The 24,167-nt window shown below is 35.3% G+C and overlaps 1 protein-coding gene across 1 annotated transcript in view; it reads right to left on the bottom strand.

Moving 5' to 3' along the window:
• The window catches only part of TMF1 (TATA element modulatory factor 1), a 32,282-nt gene that overhangs the window by 5,518 nt on the left and 2,597 nt on the right, over window positions 1-24,167 (bottom strand). The window contains exons 2-14 of the mRNA XM_059161469.1: window positions 21,734-22,923; window positions 19,857-19,960; window positions 18,703-18,829; window positions 15,858-15,963; window positions 13,152-13,294; window positions 12,746-12,912; window positions 12,305-12,461; window positions 7,669-7,761; window positions 6,804-6,960; window positions 2,516-2,708; window positions 1,450-1,519; window positions 1,112-1,204; window positions 44-145 (exon numbers count right to left, since the gene is read on the bottom strand). Coding sequence (XP_059017452.1) covers window positions 44-145; window positions 1,112-1,204; window positions 1,450-1,519; window positions 2,516-2,708; window positions 6,804-6,960; window positions 7,669-7,761; window positions 12,305-12,461; window positions 12,746-12,912; window positions 13,152-13,294; window positions 15,858-15,963; window positions 18,703-18,829; window positions 19,857-19,960; window positions 21,734-22,923 — 2,702 coding nt within the window. The remainder of the gene's footprint in view (window positions 1-43; window positions 146-1,111; window positions 1,205-1,449; window positions 1,520-2,515; window positions 2,709-6,803; window positions 6,961-7,668; window positions 7,762-12,304; window positions 12,462-12,745; window positions 12,913-13,151; window positions 13,295-15,857; window positions 15,964-18,702; window positions 18,830-19,856; window positions 19,961-21,733; window positions 22,924-24,167) is intronic.

A 24,167-nucleotide genomic window follows, 5' to 3' on the forward strand; every position in this document is an offset into this window, starting at 1 on the left:
ATTGAGTTTAACAACTAGGTACATGTAAGAAATAAAATATCACCTGAGACAGAAAAGATGTTTGTAGCCCTGCCATATCAACTCCACTTATTGAACTCGAACGTGACATGTTGGGAGTGCTAGAAACAGAAAATGGCTTCCGTTCCTTAAAGAGTGAGAAAAGCAGTCACATTAAAGACTAAAATGGTAAATTAAAAAAAGCAAGAAACTTTTCTAGGACAAATGACAACAAAGACTCATTCTCATTTCCTCATAAATGTTACAGAGATGATTTCTAAAATTACTATTTAAATAGTAATTTACTATTACTATTACTATTACTAATTACTATTTAATAGTAATTTTAGAAATTACTATTTAAAAATTTAGAAATTTTTAAAATTACTATTTAAATTACTATTTAAAGGCCCAATAGTAATTTAAAATTGTAGACAGACTTGGCCAAATCATCTCAGGACCCATTTATATTACAACATAATTTATTTTTAATGGAATGAGAATGTTTTTGTTCTAACAGGTATATGAACTAACTTCTCTATATTATATCACCAATTGAACCTAATTCTTTAGAGTAAGATTACTAATGAGTTTTATAAAACATCAAGTTTCTGGCTTATCCCTTTTATTTTTAAGTATATAGTTTTAAAATTCCAAATGAATTCAAAAGGTAATTTCCATGTACACAGAAGCAGTTTTAATATAACATGCTAACTACCTAGTATACTCCAATCCTTCAAATACAGGAAACTAATTTTAGAAAAATTACCTTCCTTAACCAGAAATAAAGTAAATAAATCAGTTTTATTTCCAAAGTACCTAGAGGCCAAATGAAGTGCATTAGTTTCAGTGAACGACCACAAAATTCATTTAAAATTGGGCAACATATTCTATCATTCGAATCCTAGAAATCACAGATCTCTTTGGATAAACAACAAATTACTTTGGACCTACTTTGACAGGATACTGATTACAATACTAGAATTCATCACTGTTGATTTTAGACATAAGAAATGATATTTATAAAGTATAGCTAAAATTACATAACAATGATTAATCACAGCAGCTACTGCCTGGTTACACCAAAAACAAAACAAAATCCAAAATTCAATACCTTTTCTTTTATTGCTTCCTGGTTGAAAACAGCTTTCTTCCTTTCCTGTTCAACTTTCATTTTCTCCATTTCTAACTGACTATTCAGTAGTATCTAATGGAGAGAGGTACAGTTAGATAATTTCTGTACTAAATCATCCTTTTAAGTCCATTCATTCCAAAGTCAAGAACATAAAGTATGTATTCCTATTTGTTTTACTCCTAAAGACCAACTTCCGAAAGTAGTCACATTGCTCACTGCACCAGGGCATCTCAATAGTTGGCTACCATCCCCAACCATTCCTTAGTGGAGAATTATCCCCTATCATTCTCTAGAGGCAACTGAACACTGATAAATACCTTTTCTTTCCTTGTCTCTTCAAGTGTTCTTACGTATTCATCTTTTAGATTTTCTAATTCAACCTGGTACCTACAAAGATGATAGTACATGCTATTGAAAACTACTTTATTAACTCTTTTTTTTTTAAAGATTTTATTTATTTATTTGTCAAAGAGAGAGCGAGAGCAAGCACAAGCAGACAGAGTGGAAGGCAGAGTCAGACGGAGAAGCAGGCTCCCTGCGGAGCAAGGAGCCCGATGTGGGACTCGATCCCAGGATGCTGGGATCATGACCTGAGCCGAAGGCAGCTGCTTAACCAACTGAGCCACCCAGGCGTCCCTTATTAACTCTTTAATAGATATTTCTACCATCAGCTTGATTTTCCAAAGGTATTCTCCAGATGACAGGGATTTTACACTCAGAAGCCAAGCTAGTACTTTTGTGCATTTTATTACATTGCTGCTCCAAGCTAGGATTTAATTTAAAAAGAGACTTTCTAAGAAGAATTTGAATACCACCATTCTGGAATAACTTCAGATTCTGCAAAAGCTTGTTAGGGAGTCTTATGAAAGTTATTTGTATAGGTTCAAGTATTTTACTTCATAAATCATTTTTACTTGGCCATTTTTTTTTAAAACTAGAATTTCTAAGGAAGAACTCAGGGAGTAATACCACACTAATCACAGCCTTAATACAATTTCAGATAGATGGATTTTATAGCTTGTACTTCCAAAGAACCCATACATTTACTTAGAAAGACCAGAACACTGACTGCTAAGACCTTTGTAAAATATAAAAATATAAAAATAATTCCAATGAGTAATCCCCAAACTATTTTGTAGTTACAGACTCCTTAAAAAAAAAAAACCCTATTAAAGTAATAAATTCTTTCCCTGGGAAATGCAAATACATACAGAACATGCCACACAATTTCACGAGCCTATATAAAGTTCAATAAATCCCCAAAGCATCCTGCTGTAACATCCTTTTACTAAATTAATTAATTTAAACACCATAACATCTTTTTTTTAAGTGCTTTAATATGTCACAAAACTATCAAGAATAATACTCAACAAACATACTCACCTATTATTTTCATCCTCAAGTTTTCTTAGCTTATTTTTCTCTGATTCTAACTGGGCCTGAAATCTACTGTTTTCCTGTCTTAAGAGAGAATTCTGTGACTCCATGGAGGACATCTGAATTTTGTTGGCAAGAAGTTCTTCTGCAGCTGCACGTTCTCTTTCAACTGCTGCTGCTAACAAAGTCTGGGATTCACCTAATTGTAGGATAAAAAAGAAAAATCACATATACTTATACCCAAGACACCAAGTATATTCTGACTTCAAACAGTTAATGATTCACGTAGCCACAGAGGAATCTGTAATGGCTTATTGCCTAAGGCAGAATGCCTACATAGACAAAAGAACAAATCTTAACTTACAGATATGCTTTACTATTTTCCCTTATTTTAACTTGAATGTGGAGGCACATATTCAAAGAGTAAAGGACTACAAATGGTGCTGGAGCAATTGGATATTCACAGTCAAAAAAGAAAAAATCAGGGGCACCTGGGTGGCTCAGTGGGTTAAAGCCACTGCCTTCGGCTCAGGTCATGATCCCAGGGTTCTGGGATAGAGCCCCGCATCAGGCTCTCTGCTTAGCAGTATATGCTTCTATTTAGCTCTCTGCCCTCTGCCCTGCGCCTACTTGTGATCTCTGTCAAATAAATAAAATCTTTAAAAAAATAATCAAACTAAATTACAAAAACTTATATATATATATACATATATATTTATATACATATATATTACATATATAATTGTACATGAAAATTAACTCAAAATGGATCATAAACTTAAGTGTAAAACAAAACTATAAATATTTTAGAAAAAAAAAATAACACAAGAGAAATCTTCAGGATCTAGGAACAGGCAAATTACTTAGGTTTGACACCAAAGCAGAGCCAGAAAAAGAAAAACTGATAAACTGGACTTCTTCAAAATTTACGCCTTTGTTTTTGTGGAACAGGATAAAAAGACAAGCTACAGACCTGGAGGAAAAAATGCAAGCCACATTATCCATTGTCTAGAATATGTAAAGAAGTCTCATAACTCACCAGTGAAAATAAAGAGAATCCAATTAGAAAACGGGAAAAAGACATGAAAAGGTGGGGTGTCTGGGTGGCTGAGTTTGTTAAGCATCTGCGTTTGGCTCTGGTCATGATCTCTGGGTCCTGGGATCAAGGCCCTTTTTGGTCTACTGACATAGCAGGGAGCCTACTTCTCCCCTCCCTCTGCCCCTTCTTCCTGCTAGTGCATGCTCCCTCAAATAAATAAATAAAATCTTTGAAAAAAAAGACATGAAAAGGTATTTCACTGAAAAGAATATACAAACAGAAAGTAAGCACAAGGGGCGCCTGAGTGGCTCAGTGGATTGGAGCCTCTGCCTTCAGCTCAGGTCATAATCCCAGGGTCCTGGGATCGAGCCCCGCATCGGGCTCTCTGCTCAGCTGGAAGACTGCTTCCTCCTCTCTCTCTGCCTACTTGTGATCTCTGTCTGTCAAATAAATAAATAAATAAATCTAAAAAAAAAAAAGAAAGTAAGCACAAGAAATGATGTGCAACATGAGTCATTAGGGAAATACAAATGAAAATCACAGTAAGATATCACTACATGCCTGTCTGATGGACTAGATGAAAAAATAGACACAACACAAAATGCTGGCAAGGATGTGAAGAAACTAGATTACTATTGCAACTTTGGAAAAACAGTTTGGTGTTTTCCTAAAAACCTAAACATACAACTACCCTACAATTACGCACACAATACAGCAACTGCACACTTAGGCATTTAGGCAGAGAAATGAAAACATGTTCACACTAAAACCTATACAAGAATGTTCACAGTAGCTTTATCTGTATAGAAAAAATCTAGAATGAGCCCAGATATCATTCATCAAGTAGATGGTTAAAGAAAATGTGGTATGCACATACCATGGAAATACTCTTAGCAATGAAAAGACTAAATCACTGATACACATGGTAACTTAGATGAACCTCCAGGGAATTATGCTGAGAGAGAAAAAGTGAATCCAAAATTGTCACACAGTATATGCTTCTATTTATATAACATTTTGAAATTCCGTAATTTTAGCTGGAGGACAGTTTAGTGGTTGCCAAAATTGGGGACACAAAAGGAGGGCCACGAAGGTGAGAAAGTGAGGTTCTAAAGGACAACATAAAGGATCTTTGTGGTGTTGGAACCGTTCGACATCTTGAGTGGGTACATGAACCTACAAAACTGATGAAATTGTGAAGAAGTTAATACAAACACACACGCACACGCACAAATAATGGCCACTAAAACTGGGGAAATCTGAATAAAACTTGTACCTTGTATCTGTGTCAATACCCTGGCTATGATATTATACTATGATTTGCAATGTTAACACGTGGGGATATTGGGTACAGCATGCAAGGGACCACCTCTATTATTTCTTATAACTGCATGTAAATCTATAATTATCTCAATAAAAAATTTCAGTTAACAAAGATTAATGGATACAACTCTTGAGATTTTTTTCCCACCAAAGTAGACCTAATTTCATTTTATATTGTTACATAATGTATTTGTAATCCTATTAAAAGCATTCTTTGGGGGGCAGCTGGGTGGCTCAGTTGTTAAGTGTCTGCCTTTGACTCAGGTCATGATCCCAGGGTCCTGGGATCTAGCCCCACATCAGGCTCTCTGCTCAGCAGAAAGCCTGCTTCTCCCTCTCCCTCTCTCCCACTCCCCCACTTGTGTTCACTCTCACTGTATCTCTGTCTGTGAAATGAATAAATAAAACCTTAAAAAAAAAAGCATTAGTTGGTATTTGTGTCCCATGGCTTTGCTTATATTCCAGCACAATACCACATATCCCTGAGAGGATGTAGGTTCAGTTTAAAAACAACAATAACAGGTTCTAGTCTTCATTTACTGCTAAAAAATATTCATTTCAGAAGGTGTCATTTTCAGATGTCTGATTTTCACAGCAAATGTCTCTTAATAACAAATGACAGACCTAAAATTTATTCCTATAATTTAAACAATATATAAAGGTTTGTCTAGTTCAGTGATTTTTTTAAGGAGATGAATCTTTTTCCAGATGTAATCTCACATGAAACTCAAAAAATAAAAAAAGATTGAAAAGAAGGCACTAGTTTCATTAACACAGCATGGAGGGATATATCAAGTACCTTAATTAAAGAGCGGCCCTCTCACCATGACATGGTAAGCAAAGACTGATACTAAGATAGTCCTAAGACATCTTAGTATCACTGAATACTGTTTGAAAACCACTAATCTAGTCTACCCCTCATGACTGACAGGGACACCCATTTAGACCTGCTTTTATCACTGTAACATGGTCTCTCTCAAGTAACAATTAGTTTTAGGCATAGAAAGGACACATGAATTTTTCATGAATTAGCTAGCTTCTGGGATATCTAATATATGTGTGTGTGTGTGTGTATATACACACACCACATATATATGCATACACTACTTATCTGTGTTTACATAAACAACTTGGAATAATTATTTTCTTTTCTTTTTTTTTTTTTTTTAAAAGATTTTATTTATTTATTTGACAGAGAGAAATTACAAGTACACTGAGAGGCAGGCAGAGAGAGAGAGAAGGAAGCAGGCTCCCTGCCGAGCAGAGAGCCCGACGCGGGACTCGATCCCAGGACCCTGAGATCATGACCTGAGCCGTAGGCAGCAGCTTAACCCACTGAGCCACCCAGGCGCCCCAGGAATAATTATTTTCTTAATAATAGTACATAAGGGCAACCTGAAGCATTTCTATGAAGAAGGCTCTTAAGACTCCTCAGAATCTCACAGACCTGTACCCCTGGGGCAAATAATACGTTATATGTAAATTTAAGGAAAAAAAAGGTCTCCTCAGAATCTGTCTAGCAGAGTTTGATCAGGATCCTCCTTAGACCTATCTCTGTTCTTGGAATTCTATCAAGGACTAGAATCATATCTAATCTCTACCTCCTTTTATATTGCAGACAAGCTAGAAAGGGGTCAGATGTAGCAAAAGACAAGGAAAAAAATGACTGCAATGGTCTGTAAATATGAAAGGATGACATGGAAGTATATGGGACAGATTTTGACACACTGTGTAAAAGGAAATCAAATGGTTTGAAAGGGTCAATTAGGATATTAGAAAATCAAAGTAAAAAAGGAGAAGAGGTAAAACTATACAAGTTAGACATAAAGAGTAACTATCAAATCAAGTGGATTTCAATTTCATACCATTATTCTAATTCCAAAAACAAGAGGAAAGGGCTTCTGCATTGAGCTTAAGAACTAAAGCACTTACCAAGTCTATCGGAAAGATTCTTCTCTAACTTCTCCCACGATGATGTCTGGGACCCCAGAGTTGCTTGCAAATTTTCTATCTGTCGAAGCAACGGTCTTGTTGTTGATGAAACACTTTGACTCAGCTCTTGGTTTCGATTCTCTGCTTCCTGGAGTCTCTGAATCATGAAATTCTTAAGTCATTAACACTAACACCAATGAAAACTCTAAAAATACTAGCAAACAAACTTTATGAAAGATTTTTGGAAAGTATTATTTCACCAAGAGGAATTTGTTTTTTAATTACATTATTTTCTAATTATTCAATCCTTAAGGTAGTTAGAATGCATAACAGTGTCTAAATAATTGCTTCTTTACAAAGCTTTTCTAATATAAAGATAGCTTTTGATTACCTTATGGTAAAAAAGACTATCATCCAAACCTCCCAGCAGTTGCCTCATCATCCAAATATTTCTAAGTATTTACAGAAACAGAAAGATCAATCTAAGATGCATTTTCTCTCCCCTTTTCCATGCATGTTCACTGACTGAAAATTAATAGAATATTGGTATAAAAACTGGAACTGATTATCTGCCCCATGGTAAGCAAAGACTGATACTAATAAACTGGCTATAACAAATGAAAAAACAATACTAAAAATAAAACTGTCATTATAAAATTACTTTCTACGTAACAAAATTAAGGCTTTTCATGTTTATTTTTAAGGTGTCCACTCTGGTATTATTCATATAAGCTACAAAAATAGAGCAAATGATAAACTATGGTAGGAATATGCTCAATACCATGATAATTATCTCCACTGAAGGATTTTATTATTTCTAGGAAGACACATCTTAGATTTGGGTCTACGAAAACTGTGACAGTACCTGCTGGAGTTCACTGATCTCATGGCGTAAATAATCCTCTTTTCTGGCAGCTGCTTGTTCTGCACGTTGCAGGGCCAGTCTAAGGTCTCCAACCTGTACAAAGAGAACCAATACACTATCACAAACAATATCAAAACATTACTTATAACTCCTGACTACATTCTGTGTTATGCTGACCTACTGTTTATGTATAATACTTACACTATCCAGTGAGCTCTTACATACGATTATGACATAACCCATTCATCAAGCAGTTGTGAACTGTATGTATACGCAATAAATATATATTAAGCCAAAAAAAAAAAAAAAAGGCACATAAACTGGCACAGCCACTGCCATGCAATATAGGAGTAGAGACAGTGCCTCTATAAGTGTCTGTAAGGCGGAATGTGATAGCTATAAAAGCTAGCTGCTATACTCATACGCTGCTGTAATGTAAACTGCTATAGTCTTTTTGTAAAACAATATGGCAATATGTTTAAACAATCATAAAACTTTTCACTTTCTTTCCCCTGGTCATCTTGGTCTTGAGCATTTATTCAACAGAAGCAAATCTAAATATACAAAGATACTCACCTAACACTATTAGCTAGATTAGCAAAATCAGACAAAACAAGAAATAGTCTAAATAGGGGCGCCTGGGTGGCTCAGCGGGTTAAAGCCTCTGCCTTCGGCTCAGGTCGTGATCCCAGAGTTCTGGGATCGAGCCCCGCATCGGGCTCTCTGCTCAGCGGGGAGCCTGCTTCCTGCTCTCTCTATCTCTCTCTCTCTGCCTGCCTCTCCGCCTACTTGTGATTTCTGTCAAATAAAAAAAAAAAAAAAAGAAAGAAAGAAATAGTCTAAATATCCATCAACAATAATCTATTTTTGCAAATGTTGATACAGCATGAATATTCTCATTAAAAATTATGATGCAGGGCGCCTGGGTGGCTCAGTGGGTTAAGCCGCTGCCTTCGGCTCAGGTCATGATCTCAGGGTCCTGGGATCGAGTCCCGCATCGGGCTCTCTGCTCAGCAGGGAGCCTGCTTCCTCCTCTCTCTCTCTCTGCCTGCCTCTATGCCTACTTGTGATCTCTCTCTGTCAAATAAATAAATAAAATCTTTAAAAAAAAAAATAAAAATTATGATGCATGTGAGACAATTGGGTGGTTCAGTCAAGTGAACATCTGACTCTTGATTTCAGCTCTGGGTTGGGATCTCAGGATCCTGAGATCAGCCCACTGTCCGGCTCCACACACAGCAGGGGGTCTACATCTCTCCCTCTCCCTCTGCTCCTCCCTCACTCATGCGTGCATGCACGCTCTCTCTTATAAAATAAATGAATAAATCTTTAAAAATAATTATGATGGATGTAAAGAATATGTAAAATTATATAATTTAATCTTAAATGAGAAAGCTGTAAAATAATGATACCAATTATTTAAAAATATATACACAGAGAGGAGGATAAGAAGTTAATACCCCAAATTGACATTATTTAGAAATGTGATGACTTTCCTCTTTTAAAGATTTTTTTTTTTTTAAAGATTTTATTTATTTATTTGACAGAGAGAGATCACAGCAGGCAGAGAGGCAGCCAGAGAGAGGGGAAGGGAAGGAAGCAGGCCCCTGCTGAGCAGAGAGCCCGATATGGGACTCGATCCCAGGACCCTGAGATCATGACCTGAGCCGAAGGCAGCGGCTTAACCCACTGAGCCAATCAGGCGCCCCTAAAGATTTTATTTATTTGAGAGAAAGAGCATGCACACAAGCAGGGAGGGGCAGAGGGAGAGGGAGAGAGAATCCCAAGGTGACTCCGCACAGAGTGCAAAGCCTGATATGGGGCGTGATTCTACAACCACATAAGATCATGACCTGAGCTGAATCCAAGAGTCAGATGTTTAACCCACTGAGCCAGCTAAGGCCCCTAAAAAGTGATGATTTATAAATGGTAGCCCCATGTGCTCTGTCTTTCATTCCCCCACTGTTTATTATTCTAGCATACTTTTAATTTAAAATATTAAAATTTATCCAACCCAGTGGTCAGAAACACAAGAGGTACATTGATGTGATTTATAATAACAAAATACTGGAAACAGCCCAAATATCCATCAGTAGGAAATGACTGAATTAACAATGGTATAATAACAATATAACAACAGTATAAATAGTAGCAGCAACATATTACAAAACTGTGAAAAGAAATTCTGTAAAAAGCTCTAAGTTCTTTTATGGAGTGAAGGATCATCAGAATATTTAAAGAAAGTAAACTGTAAAATGGTATAAATATTAAATTATCTTTTATGTAAGTACTATGAGGGAGATACAAATAAATATGGGTATAAATGTATCTGGGTATATATGTGCGGAGGTATATAATTAAGTGTATAGATTTATATACTTTCTTGCATTTACAAACTCTAATGAAATGGTTACTTATAGGCAAGGAAAGAAGGTGGGGCAGCTAAGCTGGAAGCAAATTTTGTCTTAATATATTGTTTTATAGCTCTCACTTTGGAATCATGTAATTATTTTACATATTTGTGTAAAATTAAATCAAAACTGCACTGGAGCCAATGAGGAGAGAATAGTCTTTTCAACAAATGGTACTGGGACAGCTGGATATCAATGTGCAGAAAACCTAAATGTGAGAGTTAAGACTATAAAATTCTTAGAGGGAAATAGGTAAAAACCTTCAAGACCTTAGATTAAGCAAAGGGATCTTTTTTTTTTTTTTTAAAGATTTTATTTGTTTATTTGACAGACAGAGATCACAAGTAGACAGAGAGGCAGGCAGAGAGAGAGAGGGAAGCAGGCTCCCTTCTGAGCAGAGAGCCCGATGCGGGTCTCGATCCCAGGACCCTGAGATCATGACCTGAGCCGAAGGCAGCAGCTTAACCCACTGAGCCACCCAGGCGCGCAGCAACGGGATCTTAAATATGACATTCAAGGCATAGGCAGCAAAAGAAAAAATAGGTAAGTTGGACTTCATCAGAATTTTTTAATTCATACATCAAAGGACATTATTAAGAAAATAAGACAACCTTAAAAATGGGAAAAAATATTTGCAAATCCTACATCTGATAGGAACCTAACGTGCAGAATACATAAAGATCTCTCACAATTAAACAATTTTTAAAAAGCCTGATTTAAAAATGGACAAAGGATTTGAGTATTCAAATAAATTCCTCCAGGGGTGCCTGGGTGGCTCTGCCTTCGGCTCAGGTCATGATCCCAAGGTCCTGGGATTGAGCCCCGCATCGGGCTCTCTGCTCGCCAGGGAGCTTGCTTCCTCCTCTCTCTCTCTGCCTGTCTCTCTGTCTGCTTGTGGTCTCTGTCAAATAAATAAATAAAATTTAAAAAAACAAAAACAAATAAATTCCTCTAAAGAAGATGCAATAATATATATATATACAGTCAGGGGTGCGTGGGTGGCTTAGTCAGTTAAGTGTCCAACTCCTGACTTCCGGTCAGGTCATAATCTCAGAGTTGTGGGGTGAGCCAGCACTGGGCTCCTCACTCAGAGAGGAGTCTGCTGGAGATTCTCTCTCCCCCTCTCCCACCACATCCCCATAAATAAAGAAATCTTTAAAAAAAAAAAAAAAAAAGAAAGAAAGAAAAGAAAAAGATACATATGGCCAGTAAGCACATAAAAAGATGCTCAACACCATTAGTCATTAAGGAAACATAAACAAGCACACCACAATCAGATATCATTTCACACCCACTAAAAGGGCTATATAATGAAAAAAAATAAAAAAGACAATACCAAATACTGGCAAGAGGAAAAGAGGAAGACCATCATATATTCCTGATGGGAATGTAAAATGGTGCAATTGCTACAGGAAAGTTTGGCAGGTCCTCAAAAAATTATATATAGGGTAACCATATTGACCCAAGAATATATGTCTAGAATAAATGTTCACATAGAAACTTGTAAATGAATGTTATAATTGTGTTATAGCACCATTAATCATAATAATCAAAAAGTGAAAACAACCCCAAGTATCTATCAACTGATGATTTTATAAGAAAAAGCCTGACAAATTTCAGTTTTCCTCCTCTATCTGAACTACATGGACTCCCACAGATGTTATGAATAAGCTCAGGACTTCTACGGATTCTCCTAAAATTATAAGCAACGCTTAGTATTTATCTCTGTATGTGCAAAGACAAAACAGTCTTTGTCTTTTATAATATTCTTAAGTAAGTCTGAAAAGTTAAAAAAAAAAAAAAAGCAATACTAGTACAATGTGAGCATCACTTTAACAACAGTTCAAAACCACACAATTAAGATTGGCACAATCAAGTACTCTTAGAAAAGTGTCCAATAAGGGGTGCCTGGATGGCTCAGTGGGCTAAGCCTCTGTCTTTAGCTCAGGTCATGATCTCACGGTCCTGGGATAAAGCCCCATATCAGGTTGTCTGTTCAGTGGGGAGCCTGCTTCCCCCTCTCTCTGCCTACTTGTGATCTCTGTCTGTCAAATAAATAAATATTAAAAAGAAAGAAAGAAAGAAAGAAAAGTGTCCAATAAGATTAGAAAGGAAATTTAGCACATGTACTGATACATAAAATTTGATTCAAATAACTAATGTACTCTTTAATTTGCAAAAGTACAAAGTTTTTAAAGACTAATGTAACTCTATCTATTGCTTACCTGAATTGCTAATGTTTCTTGCTGCTGACGGGCTTCTTCTTGGGCCTTCTCTAGCGCAGTAGAAAGTTCTTCTTTAGCTTTCATTTCACGACTTAGAGCAGCTTCCTGGGCTTCACTATCCTTTGCAGCATTGGCTTTGTGGAGATCAGTAAGTTCTCTTAAAAAATTAGATTGATAATTTCTATTTAAAATAGTTAATTACACAACCACATTAGTAAAGTTTGCATGTGGATTTCCGTAACTTACACAAGGAAGGAGAGTTCATCACATAATAAACACTGACTATGGTAATGACTCTCTTTTGAACTTGCTTTGACCAGTCACAAGTTCATATACAGCTAAGTTCATTTATATTGTTAGTGATTAGATAACAGAAAATATGTTTTTTAATATCCAATTTTGATCATTTTAAATGGGTTGCATATTTGTTCATTTTCTTACTTGTATGCACTATCCAGAGCAGCCTGAATACTTCGGTTCTTTTCTTCAAGTTCATCCATGTCTACCTGAAGTCGGCCAAGATCCTTCTCTTGGCGTTCCACCACAGAATTTAGTTTCTTAATGTTTTCTCTATGTTGTTTCTCAACTTCTTCTTTGCCATCAAGGACCTATATTATAAAAATAGACAAAAGTATTTTTCAATAAATAACACCATGGTAAATAATTGTATTTCAGGAATCTTAAGTGTTACAATAATGAATAAAAATTTTAACACTCACTTATTAAATTGCTTGACAAATTATTCCCACATGATATACCTTGATAAATTATTCTAAATGTCTTATAAACCATGGCCATTGTTCAGGAAGTAATAACAATATATATTTAGAACATGGTTAACATTCACCTGTTTTAAATGTTGCAAATCTTCTTCTAGGTCTTTAACTTTTTTATTCAGCTTTGCAATAATATTTTCATTTTCTTTGTCTTTAGCTCTTAATTTCTTAATAATGTTAGAATTATGCAGTTGCTGTTTTGAAAGTTTTTCTCCTGGAAATGGCAAAAAAAATAAATAAATAAATTTAAGCAATGACTCCTTAAGAATCTGGATAGAAAGTTTTATCTAACCAGTGACATAAAATGATAAGAGTATTTTTAAAACCACAAAATTGTAACCATGAATGTTAAACTGATTTGGACAAGAAGCATCCATGAACGCTAAAATTACTAGGTAGGGGGCACCTGGATGGCTCAGTGGGTTAAGCCTCTGCCTTTGGCTTGGGTCATGATCTTGGGGTCCTGAGATCGAGCCCCGCATCGGGCTCTGCTCGGCGGGGAGTTTGCTCCCCCCCCCCGCCTACTTGTGATCTCTCTGTATGTCAAAATAAAAATAAATTAATTAATTAATTAAAATTACTAGGTAGAAGGATGGTAGGTAATAGGATATTTACACCTTAAAAAATGATTCATACCTTAAAAAATCATTCCTACATACTACTTATGGCCTAATGAAAAGAAAAATGTGCTTTTACAATGGAGAAATCTGGCTGTCACCACCTTAAGCAAACATTCAGTTTTGGCATCACCAATTGAGGTATATTATGCATCTACTGATATAAGGGAGAGGTGAGTACACAGTAACAGCAATGATGTTTCTTACTAGAAATTTGATCTGAATCTAATCATCAATAAAGTTGGAAAAAAAATTTAAGGGTGAAATGTTTTCTCTGTCACCTACCTTCAAATGATTTGGCAAAAGGAAAGTGCATGTGTGTGCAGAAAGAGATGAAGCAGGTCTGCATAGGTGTTAATAATTGATGAAGCAAGGTAATAAAGTAATCAGCTATTCATTGTTGTGTACTTTCAGCTCTTAGTCTTTCAGATTTTCAATTGTGAATGTATTTCTGGGGGAAAGGCACTTGGATGGCTCAGTCAGTTAAGCATCTGCCTTTGGCTTGGGTCATGATCTCAGGGTCCTGGGATGGAATCACACATCAAGCCCCACATGGGGCGCCCTCCTCAGCAGAGAATCTGCTCCTCTCTCCTTCTGCTCTCCCCACCCCCCCGAACTTGTGTGCTCTCTCAAATAAATCAGTAAAATCTTTAAAAAAAAAATACTTCTGAGGGATACAGAAGCATTAAGTAAATAATTCCATATGAGATTATGGTATTTTCAGTATAATGAACTTCATTAAGCAAAAGAGAACATCATCCCACTTCCTACCTAAATTAATAAATACCAAAACAGTGACACTTGATATAAATAATTTTTTTTTAAATTATGAAACCATGCACACAGTCCTCTCCTCAGTTTCTAGTGTTGTAACACAAGCAGTTCAAGACCTCAGGCTATCTTGAGATAATGTGTTTTATCAATCTTCCCTTCATTCTATTGCAGTGCTTAGACTGTGCTTTATAATTATCTGTATAGTTATATTTCCCTCTCATTAAATTGTAAATTCCTAAAAGACAGGGAGTGTGTCCTATGTATTACTGTATCAAACATAGTATCTGGCACACTAACTGTTAAATATTACCTGAATAAATGAAAAAGAAAAATTGGGTAAAACTAACTTTTTCAAATACACCGATTCTGTCCAATTTTTTCCAAACACTTATTCTGGAAATTCTCTTTAGTTCAATGATTTGAAATGTTCGTTCCACCACTACTTGTAATTTAATTTTAGAAATAAATGTACAACATTAGGAAAAGAGTAAAATAAATCATAGTATATATAGCTATATGATGGACTTCAATACAGCCATTAATAATGATAGCAAAGCATTTAATAGCATAGGAAAATGTAAAATAACTATAAAAATGTAAAAGATTACAAATTAACTACATGACCTTAATTGTGCTTAACAATGTATCAAAAACAATTTTAAAAAGGAACTAAAAGAAATTGATAGCTCCTTATAAAACCAGATTACAATCTTTTTTTTCTTCCTACGCCTCCTAAAACTTCAAAAATTTCTGCAAGTAACAAGAGTTATTCTCAGAACTAGAAAAACCTTAAGAGGAAAAGAAAGACTCACTTAATCACCTTTTCCAAAACTACCTTCTTTCCTATAATACATATAGAAGTTAATCCAGTGTCTATTTATAATAATTTATCCCATGAAGGATATTTAATTTCTATAACCTAGCTAATTTTAGGTCTTTTCATAGAGTGCTAAGTAACTGAAAAATTAAAACAAGAATATAATGAAAAGTTCACTACCAAACAACCAAACAATATGATGATACTACATAACACAAGCTAGAGATTCAGATACTATATAAACTCCAGGATTATAACCTTCAAATATCTAGGATTACATGACAGGCTCTAAAACCTGTTCAAAGCTTTTACATGAAAGCATACATATTTATTTTTCAGCAAGTTATTATTATTATTTTTTACCTCCCTAGAAACAAAAAGCTACATACATGCATCTCTGCCTCTGTTCACATTGCTCCCCATTCTTCCATAAATTGTCACCTACCATTTCTGAGGTTTAAGCACAAATCTTTCTTGCTTCCACTTATTTTTTATTGGGAAGTAGCAGCTAATGATGTGGCAAGCATTCCACTTGTTACAGTATTTTTCATAGTTAACTAAATACACACCTTCTTCCATTAATCCTCGGATCTGCTCATCTTTCTCTTTCAAAAGATCTGAAGTCTCACTACTATTTAATCTAGTAGCAAGTTCTTCCTTTATACTTTTAATTTCCTAATTAAAAAAAAAAAAAGAATGTGAATACCATAAAGAATTTCACTCTGGGCATATTTTTCTATTTTTTCTACATTCAAAGAAGTCATCAATAATGAAATTCTCTATAAAGATCTTAAGTTTTATTCTGCTAAACTGAGTTTATTACCTCAGTTAGTTAAGTAAACAGTTTGAAAACAACATAAAAGGGGTGCCTGGGTGGCTCAGTGGGTTAAAGCCTCTGCCTTCGCCTTAAGTTGTGATCCCAGGGTCCTGGGATTGAGCCCCTCTTCAAGCCCCTCATCGAGCCCCGCATGGAGCCCCACATCAAGCCCCACATCGGGCCCTCTGCTCAGCATTCACTGCCCCCCCGCCTGCCTGCCACTCTGTCTACTTGTGATCTGTCTGTCAAATAAATAAATAAAATCTTAAAAAATAAAATAAAATGTAAAACAAAAAAGAGAAAACAACATAGAAAACTTGAACTCAGATATAAATAGGTTTTAATATGGAAATGCAAATGAGAATAAGTTAACTTTCAAAACCTTTCTTGAGTACCTCTATATACATATTATCAGGTTAAGCATTATGTTTGGAACAACATATTTCTCCATTTTTCACTGTATTTCTTTTCCTCATCTAAAATTTGCACTTGCTAGTACATTGTGAAATGTGGGAAAACATTATTATATAAAGTTCAATCTACTTTAATAAAGCAGAGATTCAGCACAAACATGTCAAGACAGTTTATCTCTTAAAAACCACAAATGGAGGAGCACCTGGGTGGCTCAGTGGGTTAAAGCCCCGTCTTCAGCTCAGGTCATGATCCCAGGGTCCTGGGATAGAGCCCCACTTTGGGCTCTCTGCTCAGCGGGGAGCCTGCTTCCCTTCCTCTCTCTCTCTGCTGCCTCTCTGCCTACTTGTGATCTATCAAATAAATAAAATCTAAAAAAAAAACAAACAAACCCAAAAATGGAAATATGAAAAGTGTTCTATGATTTAAAATAAGGTTTTAAGCAATGATCTGAAACCAAACAGCTAAAAACAACTATCATTAGGTACTTGAACCATGCTTTGTACCTATTGTCATTTTATCCTCACAACAATCTTATGAAATACTTTATTCAACTACACAAATAAGAAAACTAAGACAACACCAGACTGAATAAACTTTGAAGGTCAGAGAGCTATTAAGTGGTAGAGTTTAACTTGATTAAATTAAACTTTGATTTTAAATTAAGTGGTAGAGTTTAACTTGAAACCAGGTTTATGAGTCCACAAAGCCCATGCTCTGAACTACCATCCACAACACTGCTGCGTATTTTTTAGCTGTCAAAATTTGATTCACCCATCAAGGCCCAGTAAGACTATCCTGCCTTCCATGAAACTTTCCTCAATTCCCCTGGTCAGACTTCATCCTCTGTGATACCATTCCAAACTGCTTATTTGTCTTTCTCTGTAATTTATTTCATTCTGCCTAGTCCTAAATAGGTGTTGACATTATCTATTTTCCATCATTAGAAAAGCCAACTCTTCACTTAAAGTACTTCAATTCACCTTGAATTTCCTACAGATCCTAAGTTTGGGTGGGTGGGGTGGTTCATACATAGCAATACACAAAAAACATGTTAAAACTTGGGGCCCAAGCTTTTCCCCACCTATAGCCCACGGTTTGGGTCTAATTCAGATCTACAATTCAAAGTACACCATAGAAAACAAGCATTATTTAAAATCTAATTTCTCGGTTAGACTGGTCTAGATGCAATACAGTAGGGACAAGAAGAGGTAAGTTGGTTAGGTAGTCTCAGGTTATTGTCAGTATCTGAAACAAGCTAGCTAATTAAAGCAACCTAAGCAGAAGAAATTCTATGACTTATTCCTCTTCTGTAAGAGTATACAAAGAAAAAATACAAATATTAACACTGGTGAAGAAGAAGGAGAGCAACTTAACTGAGAAGGGCAAATGATGAGAAACACTATTAATAGTTGAGATAGAAGAAATAATTACTAACCTTAGCTGGTTACCTATTTCTGAAATAGCCAACGGCTAAAAATTTTAAGAATTAGAACAATGATTCCCAAATAGGAATGACTAAGCTCTCAAGAGGGTTTTTGGCAAAGTCTGCCAAAATTTTCAATTATCTTAACTCAGGAAAGGGTTTGATGGATGTGCACTGGGAGATGGGGAGGAGAGGGTGACACTGATGTCTTGTAGGTAGAGGACTGGATGCTGGTAAACACCCTACAATGCAAAGAAAAGTCCCACACAGCATAAAATCATCCAGCCCAAAATATGAATAGTGCTGAGAAGAAATCTCGTATTAGGATAAATCAATATGCTTCACAAGAGTCACTAACCCTTGCAATTTTTTTTGTTTTAAAATTATTTTGACTTGAAGAAGTACATATATGTCTGAAGTGATTCGACAATAATAAATGGGAGTAATGATATATTTTTTAAATATACACAGTGCCTTTTAGATTTAATTGTTATGTATTTTAATAAAATTATCATTTATGAAAATTATCCTAATGATCCTAGCTATGTAAATTATATAAATGCTGGCTTAGATTCTTTTAAAACATCAAGAACCTAGAAGTCTAAAGATATTAAAAAATCTATAATTTAAATGTTAATATACTATATGGTATCCTTTAATCTTACTTCTCTTTTTTTCCATACCAAAATATTATGAATGCATCCCTCAAAAATCCATTTTTGTCCAGAATTTAATTCATACTATTTTTAACTTTCATTACCTTTTTAGCAGCATCTCTCTCTTTGCAGGCTAGCTGAACCTTCTTTTCTGCTTCTGCAATTCTTTGAGTAAATTCATCTTTCAAGGAAGTAATGCTGCTGCTTTCTTCTTTCACTCTAAACATTTCACTAAATTAAAAACAACAGACACAGAGATACTTGTTTACACACTCCTAGGTAACAAGATGAGTGCAATTTGCAAAAGGAAAACAACACTGTCTTCAACATATGTTGAAGACTAAAACAGATTAGTTTTAGCCTTGTTACTTTCAAGAAAAAAAGCACCTGCTTAATTTAAAACACGTAAACAAAAACCCATTATAAAATGAAAATGTCACCAATATTTGATGTGTAAAAGTAAGATAAACAAAATTTTTCATTTTCGAATCTATTTTACTAATCACCTCCTTAGAGCAAATATTCAGTGGGTTTTTTTTAATATCACACTTTTCTTTAAATATACGTTTTAAATCTCTAATCCTAAAAGGTAAAATTTTTTTTGTGTTATTTTTGCAAAATATCTCTCTTCAATGCCAAAGGTAATATGATAAAGATAATGTGAGGAGAAAAGAAATCTCTATGGTGGGAATTTAAAAACTACTGCATTTCCTTTCTTTCTTTTTTTTCTTAAGATTTTATTTATTTATTTGTCAGAGAGAGAGAAAACAAGCAGGGAAAGTGGCAGGCAGAAGGAGAAGCAGGTTCCCGGTGAGCAAGAAGCCCAATGTGAAACTTGATCCCAGGACCGTGGAATCATGACCTGAGCCAAAGTAGACACTTAACTGACTAAGCCACCCAGATATACCACTATTCTATTTTTTTTTTAATTTTTTTTAAGATTTTATTTATGTATTTGATAGACAGAGATCACAAGTAGGCAGAGAGACAGGCAGAGAGAGAGAGGAGGAAGCAGGCACCCCGCTGAGCAGAGAGCCTGATGCGGGGCTTGATCCCAGGACCCTGAGATCACGACCTGAGCCGAAGGCAGAGGCTTTAACCCACTGAGCCACCCAGGCACCAGCCACTATTCTATTTTCAATAATTATACACAAGTTAAATTTTAAACATTTTAGCTTAAAATACAGTCTTACATAATAACCAAGTATTTGGGCCTCTACAAAACATACAAAATTTTTCACATTTGTAAAATACTTACTCTTTCAGATTATCATAGGCTTCTTCTAGAAGTGCTTTTTCTTTACTAAGAGATAATAACTGAGCCTCCCTTTTATCCAGTTTCTCATTCAGAAATTCAACTCTCTGAATAAGGAGAATACACAAAAGTCAAACATTTAACCTTAAAAAAAGAAAACAACTTCTACATGCAGGTGTTGAGTTGTAAAGGTAACCTAATTACTGTAATAAATGAAACAGCATTTTCTCATAAAAAGAATTAAAAACAATATTGAGAACACACTGGATTCAAAACAAGAACTCCTACATTCCTGGTAGGAGACTATAAATTAGAACAACCACATACCTGGTAGGAATATAAATTAGTAAACCACTTTGGAAAACAATTAGACAACATCTAGCTGAAGACCTACACACTCTTTAATGTAGAAAATTCTTTTAGATATATTTTAGATGAGAAAATTCTTGCATAAATATACAAGAATATTTATAAGTTTGTTATAGTAAAAATCTCAGGTGTGTATATCCACCAAAAGAGGAAGGAAGCTAGAGAAAATAAAAAAGATCCAAGAAGGGCTTTAAAGCCTTCCATAATATTCTGTATCTCAGCTACGTAGTGGATATTTAAGTGTGTGTCTGTTACTCCATTTTATTCTTTAATCCAAATATGTAACATGTAACTTTTTTTTTTAGTATGATACTTTGCATTTAAAAAATAAAACCAATTTTATAAAATCCATAGGAATGTAAGTTTAAACTCTCCAGAATATTATCAGTATAAAAGCTAAACAAAAAGTAATGGTTAGAATATCTTACCCTTAGGTCTTGCTGATGTAGTGATTAACTTGAATATGAGGGGAGAAATGATGCTTTTATGCAGTAAAAAAAAACAGTCCTACCTGATTGAGGTTTAGGATAATTTAGAAATCACTTACCTTCTGAAAGTAGCTCAAAATATCTTACTGATATGAAATAGTGTTAGTTTCAGGAATTCAAACTGCTATTATAGTTAGAGCATGGCATTTCGTTTGTGAATAATATTAAACCTAGGTAACAGAATCTGGCACTTTTTTTTACATTAAATAATTCAATACATGGCACTTACAGGACATTTCTTCAAGACATCCTATATCTCAGAGGAGTCTATTAAAGATGCCAAATCCAACTCAATTTCTACATCTAAAAATCACAGGAAAAACCAAAACTGTGACTTAATGTTAAAGAATTTACACCACTTTCCTTTTATATGTCTCAGGTAGAAGCAATTTGTCATTCCTAAGCAATACCATTACTCTTTGGACATTTCCCATTCTTATTCATGTAAGAAAGCTATCAGGGAAACATCAAAATAACATAAAAGAGAATACAAACAAGTAGTTAGTAACAACAGAAACACACTAATAAATAATTAAAGACTACACTTTTTTCATTTAAGATTTGCTACAAATAATATGAACAGTGAAAATTTTTTTGATGTAGGAACAACCAAACATTTGTATTCATTTCAGCACCTTTACCTACAAAGGATTTAAAGATATCTGTTACCTTAAGATAATCCTTTGCAAAATGACAAATTAATGAGCACAGCATACAAGAATTTTAAGGTGAAAGGACTCAACAGTGATGGTGCAAGACAGAAACTTTTTTATGCTTAGTTATATGGAAATGTCAATTTATGTTATTATAGTTGTCTCAGAGAAATTTCAAATAATTTAGTATCAATAAATCAACTTTAAAATCCTTAATGCCACACTTAAATGTCAAAATGCCTGCCTTTTTTAATCAGTACAAATCATTATACAACACTGAATGTTAAAAATAAACAACTAAAATAAAATAAACAATGATTTAATCTCTGGAAAGCATATCCCCAAGTCCCCTTCCAGTCTCTAGAGTTACCTTGCAAACATCTTCCTTTTCAGAATGCGCTTCCGGCTTACTTTCAGCAGCTTCACGCTCCTCAGCCACCTTGTCTAAGAGAGTATGTCCTTCATTTATTGGTGTAGCAGAAACCAAAATATCAGGCTGTTCACAATTAACAGGTGTTGCACTTCGTCCACTTTCCTCCATTTCCGTTTCCTCTGTGGGTACAATTAATGTTTCATTCACTTCTTCTTCCGATTTTCCTTCAACAGATTCATTTATTTTAGTTTTGGGAGTTGAAGGATTAACTATAATAGGTACTAAAGCATATCCCTTGCCTGACAGCTCATCATCTGAATTGATTTCACTTACACTACGGCTATCTAATGACTGTACACTAAACGAGTCTATTCTTTCAAAAGCATCAGATGAGCAGCAACTCTCAGTGAGTTTTTGGAAATCATCTAAACGATTATATTCGGGACAGGCAGATGCCGAGAGAAGCTGAAAAGATGTCTGCATCAAGTGAAGACTTGATTTGGAATCTGTAGTCTCTTGTCTCGAACTTGCTGAGCTCTCACTTATTACACTTTCATGATCTAAAACTTCAATGTCACTGGTGGTAGAAGTACCCGACGAGAAGGTGCTAACAGGAGGTGAAGGTGTGTTACTCTGTCTGTCCTCGTGTTTTTGTTCCTTAGATTCCAAAGCCATGTCCTTCGTGTCTGCTGCAGACATACTAGATATGTTTTCTCTAGTTGTTTTCACATTGCTTACACTTTCAGACACTTTCAAATGTACAGTTGACACCTTCATATCAGATTCTTTATTAACAGTTTCTTCATGCTTGCCCTCAGTTTTAGGCGACAGAGCATCTATTGCTGGAGTTTCCCCTGATGCAGATGGGGTAGAGTCTTTTACTTTTGACTCAGTTATTTCAGATGTTCTTGACTGTCCAGTGTGCAAGGATTCCTGTAAAGTGCTCTTCACTTCTTCTTCTGGTCGTTGTGATTTAGCTGGTGGTTTTGACACCACTGGACTCTTCTGAATGGTCTCCGTTGGAGAGAGAAAGGCACTGAAGAAATTTTCAGATTCATCTACCACAGTTCTCCGAACTGGCTTTGTAATTGCTTTAGGAGAGGCTACCGGCTGACTCTGAGGTTCAGTGTTTGACTTTAACCCCCAGGTTGAAGAATCCCATCCTCCACTGACAGGAGTACTTATTCCTTTGACAAAATAAAATAAATAAATAAATATTTTATGTTAATATTATACAATCATTATAAGTCAATGTAAATAAAGTTTAAAAAAAGAAAATTTGGGTGCCTGGGTGGCTCAGTGGGTTAAGCCGCTGCCTTCGGCTCAGGTCATGATCTCAGGGTCCTGGGATCGAGTCCCGCATCGGGCTCTCTGCTCAGCAGGGAGCCTGCTTCCTCCTCTCTCTCCCTCTCTGCCTGCCTCTCTGCCTACTTGTGATCTCTCTCTGTCAAATAAATAAATAAAATCTTTAAAAAAAAAAAAAAAAAAAAGAAAATTTATGGAATACAACCTATAATTTGGACCTGATAAGATCCCTGTTTACTGTGTAATTCATTAGTTCATTGTTGAATTTTGGGCCTTAAAAAGGAAAACTGATATGGATCTGCCCAAAAGGAACTAGGAGCAAAGATTAGAGGCCAAAATGGCCTACCAGAAGCAAGTATGTTATAACATTAAATAACACATTAAGAGAGTACCAGTGTATGTTCTATAACTCATGCAAAGTCTAAGTCTATCATGCATCTCACAATAGGTGGTACCCTCACTTACAGGTCATGCATGAGTAATCATACCAAAATGACCCTACCTTCTATTCAATTAGTTTAATTTTATCCTTCTATTAATTTTATTCTCCTAATATCAGTAATAAAATATGGTTATGAGTTGGACAGAGGGTAACATTCAAAAACTAAATTAAACATACTAATGACGAATGTTCTTTTCCAAAGATCAAAGTAAACTGATGGGAACAGTACCTTCTAGAGGACAAATTCACTTTTATCTACCTAATGACAAACTCATTCTCCAAGTGTCACTCTCTAAACCCACTCTATGAGAAAGTTTTGTTCCCTTCCTAAATTCCAAATTTAGGAGGAATTTAGAAGGTCTTATGAATTTCAGGGCCACCTAGCTGGCTCAGTCAGTGGAGCATGTACTTCAATCTCAGGGTTGAGGGTCTGAGCCCCACATGGGGTATAGAGGTTACTTATAAATAAAATCTAAATGGGGTGCCTTGGTGGCTTAGTCAGTTAAGCTTCCAACTCTTCATCTCAGCTCTATTCTTGATCTCACAGCCAGAGTTCCAGCCCAGTGTGGAGCCTACTTTAAAAAAATAGTAAATCAATAAAATAAAGCCTTAAAAAAGGTCATATGAATTTCAAAGATATTCATTTTTTTAAGAAGTATTGGGTTTTTAAAAAATATATGTATA

The sequence above is a fragment of the Mustela lutreola genome, chromosome 2 (genome assembly GCF_030435805.1).
Source record: "Mustela lutreola isolate mMusLut2 chromosome 2, mMusLut2.pri, whole genome shotgun sequence".
Classification (NCBI taxonomy): domain Eukaryota; kingdom Metazoa; phylum Chordata; class Mammalia; order Carnivora; family Mustelidae; genus Mustela; species Mustela lutreola.